The 8,007-nt window shown below is 45.4% G+C and overlaps 1 protein-coding gene across 5 annotated transcripts in view; it reads left to right on the forward strand.

The window, feature by feature from the left end:
* The window catches only part of cttnbp2 (cortactin binding protein 2), a 35,074-nt gene extending 27,113 nt beyond the window's left edge, over window positions 1-7,961 (forward strand). For 3 of the 5 annotated variants that reach the window (XM_081715222.1, XM_081715224.1, XM_081715225.1), the window contains 13 exons: window positions 1,384-1,479; window positions 1,794-1,873; window positions 2,172-2,258; window positions 3,541-3,640; window positions 3,812-3,967; window positions 4,253-4,437; window positions 4,765-4,943; window positions 5,038-5,243; window positions 5,433-5,612; window positions 5,729-5,780; window positions 5,960-6,071; window positions 6,324-6,473; window positions 6,769-7,961. In XM_081715222.1, the coding sequence (XP_081571348.1) occupies window positions 1,384-1,479; window positions 1,794-1,873; window positions 2,172-2,258; window positions 3,541-3,640; window positions 3,812-3,967; window positions 4,253-4,437; window positions 4,765-4,943; window positions 5,038-5,243; window positions 5,433-5,612; window positions 5,729-5,780; window positions 5,960-6,071; window positions 6,324-6,473; window positions 6,769-7,071 (1,886 nt within the window). In that variant the 3' untranslated portion in view covers window positions 7,072-7,961. The remainder of the gene's footprint in view (window positions 1-1,383; window positions 1,480-1,793; window positions 1,874-2,171; window positions 2,259-3,540; window positions 3,641-3,811; window positions 3,968-4,252; window positions 4,438-4,764; window positions 4,944-5,037; window positions 5,244-5,432; window positions 5,613-5,728; window positions 5,781-5,959; window positions 6,072-6,323; window positions 6,474-6,768) is intronic. The other 2 variants (XM_081715223.1, XM_027003965.3) reach the window with 1 other exon arrangement.
* The last annotated feature ends 46 nt before the right edge of the window (window positions 7,962-8,007 follow it).

An 8,007-nucleotide genomic window follows, 5' to 3' on the forward strand; every position in this document is an offset into this window, starting at 1 on the left:
TAAGAGTATCAGTCTGCTCGGAGTGTTCAAACTTTCCGTTGTAACTATTATAGTTGTAACTCCAAAAGCTGATGATAAAAAGGATGGCAATAAAAGCACTTTGCCACATCACGGTGATGATGATGTGCCACACTCTGTGGGCTCAGCTGCCACGCTGTGTGTGGTGTGGATTGGTTAACGAGTATGGTCTGCAGTAAGTGATACTTAAACTGGAAGCACGTTTGCGATTGCACCGGCTGCTATTCTGAGGGCCCCGATGCCCTCTGAACAGCTGTTGCTACCCAGATTCCTCTTGGTCACTGCTCAAGTTTTAATTTCCCCACCTCAGCATTTTCACTTGTGTGTTGTCAAGAAAGGGAAATGGAATTGACGGAAGCAAACACCATTCACATCCTGTTTTTCCTAATCACGTCTATTACGTAATGACATCTTATCACATCTACAAATTTCACATCTCCATAACTGTAACATGCATGCTATTAGAGTTTATAGCACCATCTGCTACAGCTGGTTAATGAAGACTTAAGCCTTCCATACACACACACACACACACACACACACACACACAGACACACACACACACATACTCCCTACACTCACAAATAAACACAACTGCTCTCTTCCGAACCTGCATACCACTAATACAATTAGACACACACAAGCTGACTCTTTGAAGTGTCTCTATTCGCTGGGTGCTATTTAAAGCCTCAGTGTGCCAGCAGGGAAGGCACTGGCGTGGAGGCCTAGCTGAGCTTGGCCCAGCATTAGCATTGTCATGCAGGGCTACTGAAAATAAACTCAGGTTCTCACTTCACTTTCACTTTGTCTGGCCTTTTCTATCTCACTAGCTTGTTGTTGTTTTTGTAACTTTACATCTGTAGTTCTTCTCCGCCTATTTGTCTTTTTTATATTTGACAATGTTTTGCTGTTCTCCAAGTAAAAGGTAGTTTATTGTGAAAGACTAAGAGGTGGCAATGGAAAGAAGGCTGCCAGTGAAGTTGTTTTGCAAAAACAAAGCAGATGTCACAAATGAAACCATGACGCCAAACAGCATGATGAAAATGTATTATTTATAAGGGAATAAATCAACATGGAGGAGAAGATACAGATGTGGGGAGGACTAGAGAAACCAGCAGCACTGTTGTCTCAGGCAGCATACAAGACGAAGGCTCTCCTGTCACTGGGAATGATATTTCCATATTACCTAACACGCATACTTTTGTACAGTCACTCACACACATGCATGCCCATGTACCAACATGCTCATATACACTCTCCCATTCTCCAGGATTGATCTTGAAAACGTATGTTCTTTATTCATTTCTGTCTGTGTGGGTGTGTCTGTGTGGGTGGGTGTCTGTGTGGGTGGGTGGTGTACTGCAGGTGAAACTGAGTGGCTGCTTGGCCGGGAGCTGGCGCAGTCGCCTTGGGATCTGATCCGGAAGCGTCTGAGCCAGCGTGTCTCCATCTTCCTGAAAGGTGTGACACGCTGGTCCTGTCGTGGATTCTCTCATTGAACTTTACCGTTTCATTATTCCTTTTTTCATTATTCCTATCTGAAAGAAAATAGGACTATATTAGCACAGGCTCTTATAATACAACATTTTTCATTCAGTCATTTAGCTATACTTCCTGCCCACCTAGTCGTGTTACCCAAGGTCCAGAATATCACATCATGTTTGCAGTGTATTGAAGTCGTCCTGTCAGGTGCTTGAACAGATAAGTGTCTGTGCTCTGGGATGCTTGGGTGGATTTTTTTTGAGATGGTACTGTTTGTGTTTGCTCTGTGTCAGGCCTGGCAGAGTGCGCTCTAGATCAGATGACCTATGACTCTCTCATTCCACTCCAGCTGCTGCAGAACTATGTCCGCCTGGTACGCAGATTTACACACACAGACTGAGCCCCACGGTGGTCTGGCTCTCAGGTAGAGAGTGTTCCTTACCTGGAGCCAGGGATGCTGGGTCTCAAACCCTCCAATACATGTATACACACACACACACACACACACACACAATTTTCAGATATTTACTACATTGAACTATGTGGCCTGTGGAATGTTGGGTTCAGATTAGTGAATGTGTCATAATTTGATGTATCATAATTCTATACAGCATACTGTCCAGATTGCACTGCTCGACATGTTGTTTCTCACCCCCTGCTCACTGGCTTAGGTCGAACAGTATCGCAATGTCATTTTCCACGGTCTTGAGGGGAGCTTTCAGGAGTACATCGCCAACCAGATTTCCCACCATATCAAGGTAAGAGAAAATACAGGAGGATAACGATGTGCTGGGGGGTTAGAAATAGGTGAAACTGATAAAAGCTTCACTTCCACTACTGTTGGAAGTGGAACTCTGAATTGGAACTTGATTTGTTTTATTTAACCATTGGCCATGAGGGTGGCATGTGGGAGGAGATTGGTAATACTAGTGCTTACATAAAAAGGCATCACAGAACAAGATTATTCATCATATGTATGCTTGTCGCCAGTATATAGTCAGAATGTCCAAGGCGTTTGCAACAGTATGGATCTCATGAGGCAAGACTGTAGCAAATGTGAAGGCGTTCAACTCGTTTAGGAGTTGATTAATGAACACTTCTGCATGTCCCACAGCCCACATTACAAAAAGGTACTTGGCAGCTATGAAATGTGCCAAATACAGTACTAACAGGTCTGGGGTCTCTGCAATGTGTGCATGAAATCCAAAACATACAAGTGTACAAGTCACAAAGTAGGTCTGAATATGTAAAAGACATACGGGAATGAGTCCAAAGTCCTGCTCAGGGGCGATTAGAGAGTGCCACTCCGCACGGGTAAAAGCTGTTTGAGAAGGAGGACATAGGAGGGCCATTAGAGGGAGTTTGAAATGACCTGTATATTCATAACAGGTCTTGAATACATGGCAGGTTACAGATGATTGAATAATGTGCCCCTTCTTCGCCTGAGCAGATGCAGGACTAAATCAGGCAGCCACAGTCAAGCCAGTACGAGTTTGATGATGGCTATGTAGAACTAGAACAGTATTGCCTACGGGAGGTTGAATCTCTTCTACTGTTCCGGAAAGAGCATCCACCGCCGAGTCTTCTTAATATAAGGGAACGTTTGAGCTCAGTGTGACAGCAGTGTCTAGGAACATACATGTGTCAGCTGTTTTGAGTTGTTCTAACTGCAGAGGATAAGGAGTGCAGGATGAGAGAGGGTGGTTGTCACCCGATGACAGTTGTCAGATGTGCTTCAGAGTTTAAAACCTGAAAATGCTGTTTAGTCTAGAAATATGCTTCATCTGTGTCTGCAAAGTCAGCCTTTATTCTCTAGCAGGATGTAGCAGTGTGTCCCCAACAATTGTATATTCTCAGACTAAAAGCCAGTGGAATTTGAGATTAAAATGAATGAGGTTTAAATTTGTTTGAATTGTACAGTCATGCCCCTTTAGAAAAGAAAAGGCTGTAAGCTTTTTGTGGGTGGGGAGGGTGGCTAAAGATATTATTGATGGCTGCCTACATATTGTGTGTGTGTGTGTGTGTGTGCGTGCTCTCCAGCACCGCAAGGAGGCTGTGGGAATAGGCTGTGACATCATCCATGTGGCAATAGAGGAGAACCTATCTAAGAACCAGTTGCTGGAGACTTTCATCAACTGTGGTAGGACTTTCTTCATCATTTGTTCAGATCTATTTATGTCACCACTGCAGTGTGCTCACAGACAGGCATCAGAACATTCACCTTATTGACACATAACGCACTGAACACTTCACGGTGGAGTGTGGGTGTGTGTGTGTGCTATAAAGGTGGTGTGCTGTGTCTGTGCACCAGGGTTCCTGGTGCCTGCGCGGGAGGATGCGGCAGGACAGTGCGTGATTGTCATACTGGAGGGGCTGGAGAGAGCCCACTCACTCAGCCACATGCTGGACGACCTGTGCGAGGCTCTGGAGAACCGCGGCTTGCTCTACTCGCTCTCCCTCGGCCATGGTGAGATGCTCACGCTTCCTCCCTGAAAGCTAACAGACGATGCCCAAACTCCAGCGCTTTAGTGCAGCCTGGCTCTGCTTAGACGCTTAGAAAAAACTCTTCTGAAAAAAAGATTTGTTTTGTTTTGTTTTATTTTGTGGGTTCAAACAGCTGACATGGCTGATTGTTTATATAAATAACAACTTTGCCACTATGCGAAAGTAAAATTTTAATGACAAGAATGAGCAGTAGGTAGGACTAAAGCTCCCATTGTGGCTGTGCGCTAGCCATGCGAATGTTGGCCAGCAGGTGCAGAGGGGCTGTACTACTTCCAGGAGGGCAGTTTTCTGATCGGCACCCTGGCCAGGCCACGGCTGCTGGGCCCCGAGCTTCGACTGCAGCAGCACTTCCGCTGGGTGCAGCTACGGTGGGATACAGAGCCCCTCAGCGGCATGCTGGGTCGCCACCTCCGCAGGAAACTCCTTCACCAGGTCAGCCCTACTCCTTCTCGTCCTCCTGTTCTTCTGAGCATGAAACCTGTATTATAACAGAGTTTGACCTGAGTTTGTGGAAGTGTTTCCTGGTCCTGTTCCTGGAGTATGTTGCCTGGGACATTTTACAATTCTCCCTGCTCCAGCACACCTGTCTTATTGAGGGTAAAACTGTTGCATTAGAGTTGAGAGAACTCTAAAAAGTGCAAGACTGGGGTGCTTATGGACCAAGATATAGAAATATCTAGTTGTATTAATTGTGATTTTTAAATTTTTTTTACATGCTGTTGTGTGTTTGTGTGTTGACTCGTGTTGTGATGGTTACAGACTCAGGGTGAGAATTGGGCCACTGACGACTCCATGCAAAGAGCACTCTCCTGGGTGTGCTCGGTCTGGTACCAGCTCAACGGCTGCCTCTCTCGCCTGGGGACCCCTGAGGCCCTCCTAGGCCCGCACATCTTCCTCTCCTGCCCAGTCCTACCACAGCAGACACACGCCATCGTAAAGTGAGTCCATGAAATACACATATTCATCTCTCTGTTCCGGTCATGTGCATCATGCATGGGTTGTCCAGCATCTTGCTGTTCTGTCTGTGTTCAGGTGGCTGTCACACCTGTGGAACATGGTGGTGGTCCCACGTGTCGAGGATGCCGTCATCTCCAGGGTGACTGCCAAGCGCGCCCAATCCCAGCGACAGTCTCCCAGCAACAAGGGCTTGAGCCCAGGGCAAAGGGCTGTGGTCCGAGCATCTCTCAGCATTCTCCTGAACAAGGCCATGCTGCAGGGCTGTCCGCTGGCCCATTCAGGTGCAGTGCTCATTCCCTCCAGTCACGTGATGCCTTTCACCTGTGGCCCTGCTCACATTAGCCAACTAGGCATGGGAAGTTTCTCATGATGCATTTATAATTATAACCAAATGAGAATTTTCATGAACTACCGTGTGATATTTGTAAATGCTGGTTACACTTCTTCTTTTGTGTCTGACTGCCATGTAGAGATGGACGGGCTCCTGCCAGAGTTCCGAGGGGGGTGTTTCCCACTCTGCTCCATTAGCTCCTCCTACAGGAAAGGTGGGCGAAAGGGGCGTGATGGTGGTGCATGGAGAAGATCCAACACTAGTCCACGAAAGAAAGGTTCCAGTGCTGGGATACCATCCAGTAGCTCCGCACGAGAAGGTTTGTGAAGTGATTTGTTTAGGAGCGCTTTATGTAATTCTCCCAAGTAGACTGTGTATACTTCTTGCGGTCAAATAAAGGTAAGGCTAACACCACGCCATCTTCTCATTCTTCAGGCTCTGTGGCCAATTCAGATGTCCACCTACTGTCAAATGTCAGTCATCCCAGGTTTGTGCTCTGAAACCATTACTGCTGCGAATGCTCTTTGAGTAGAGCATACTGTTAGCTCAGAGACACGCCTCCACATGTGGAGTGTCGCATTTTGAAATATTCAATAATGGGCCTAATGGGATTGCGGCTGTTGTGTCAGTGTGGTGTACCAGTGATTGTTATATGTGCACTGTCAGACTCGGTGATGGAGACTCTGTCACTCTTGCTCTCTACTCTGATGATGAGAGTGATCTGATCAAGGAGCTGCAGACCATGTGCTCCAGCAAGTCCGAGCCAGACATAAGCAAGGTAATCTAGGCTTCCGTTTGCTACAGGTTTTGTAAGTTTCTACATCTTTTCAACCCAGTAAAACATTACTGTAGCCTACACTGCTTTGCCTCAGGTCTGACCCAAATGTAATGTTGGTGGAGCTGGTGCAGGAACAGTGTTTTACCACCTGTTGACTCCCCCAGTTAACACCCACAGTTTGGAATTGACAAGTCACTCCAGACTCCATAACTGTTATTGAAGCTTCTTCATCTTTTCTTACCCATGCTGCAGATTGTTCTGTCCCAAGAGGACTTTATCATGCTCCCTGGCTCAATTCTACCAACTCCACAAAGGACAGCTGAGCAGGGCTACACTGACATCCAGCCACAGGCTGTAAGGGTGGAGAGTTGTGTAGAGGTTGCCCAGCCTCCACAGCAGCAGGTAACACCTACCTCTAGAGCAGGAGAGTCATATTTCAGTTTTGGACAGCCTCTCCATTTACTGTTTTCTGTGATTAGACACATCTGATTCAGGTCATCAGCTAATAAATCAAACTAAGCTTGTGTGTGTTAAAGCAGGACAAGTATTAACCTCTAGAGTACAGGAGCTCTCAAGGTCCTGAATTTGACAACCCTGTTTCTAGAGCTGCCATGTACCACACACTAGTGTTCTTTCTGTGATGATATCTGTGACATTGGTGCAAATGAAACTGATTGAACTGACCACGCATTCACAGATTGACAGTAGCCTTTCAGCAGGCAGCCACGGCTCACCTCGGTGTTTGGCCAGGCCCAAGTCTCAGCTCCCTGTCCCCACCAGCAGGGGGCAGCAGCAGACCCCAAGCAGCACCCAGCGAGCCACTACCTCCATCAGCAGCAGTACCCGTTCCCCCCATGCCCACAGCAGCAACCCCAGCAGAACCCATACGAGCAGCAGAACGAGGCAGGCCCCGCCCAGCAACAACAGAATCAACCAATCAGAAGAGGAGACCTGGATACTGAACTCCAGCTTGCATGAAAATTACAGTAACCATAAATAGACTCTCCCTTCCCAAGCCCATATCCCCATTCTGTAAACTCCCTCCATGTTGTGAATTATGTTACTGAAAGCCTTTTAATATTTACACATTGTCTATACTTGTTATACTATATTACCTTGTACCTTACCGTGTACTTGGGGACCATGGTTTTATTATAATACACTGTTGAAGTATTGAGATTGAAAGAAGTGTTTGCGAAAGTAGCAGGTGAAGGCTAATAAAAGAAGTGCTTCGTCAGCTTTTGCCTTTTAGGTGAAAATATTGTGGATCAAAGGAAAAGCAGACAGTCTTTTTTGCTATTAAGCATTTTTCAAGTATTTTATGTTTTAAGTAGTTGCAAGATTGGTTTTAAACAATGTTGAAATTAATCAGGGTTTTACCAAATATGTGTAAATAAAAAAGTGGGAACTTAAATGTTATATAGACTAGTGTATGTGGTATTGAGCTTGTACACTGAAGAACCTAAAAGAAAAAAAGAACTGTACATAATGTTTGTAATATTAATTTTTTGTTGATATTTTTCACTTGTTTCAAAGTGAATGTGGCAATAAGTAATGTCCTTGCAATCACAGGTTTTCTTTTGTCTGTGAAGCCATAAGAAGTTTCATTTATTCATGGAATGCGTGCTGAATTATAACATGCTTGAACCTGTGGGGGAGCCTCCTCTGAAATTTGAGACAGCACGCATCACATTCATTTTCGATCGATTGTTCTTCGGTAACAAACACTTAGGATAATCAAGTATTATTTTAAATTCACCATTGTTCATATGTACAGAAGAGACTATAGTCGACCACTGATGTTGAATTGTAGGATAGTTGTCTGATGAGGTTCAGAGAGTTGTCCTGTTTCCTCTAAGCACAACGATTAAAAATGCACTGTTAGCCCAACCATCAGCTCAGCTTTGTGCTTTTTTTTCTCTCCAGACATTGACAC

The sequence above is a fragment of the Electrophorus electricus genome, chromosome 6 (assembly GCF_041902795.1).
Source record: "Electrophorus electricus isolate QZ-2024a chromosome 6, ASM4190279v1, whole genome shotgun sequence".
NCBI classification, from domain to species: Eukaryota; Metazoa; Chordata; class Actinopteri; order Gymnotiformes; family Gymnotidae; genus Electrophorus; species Electrophorus electricus.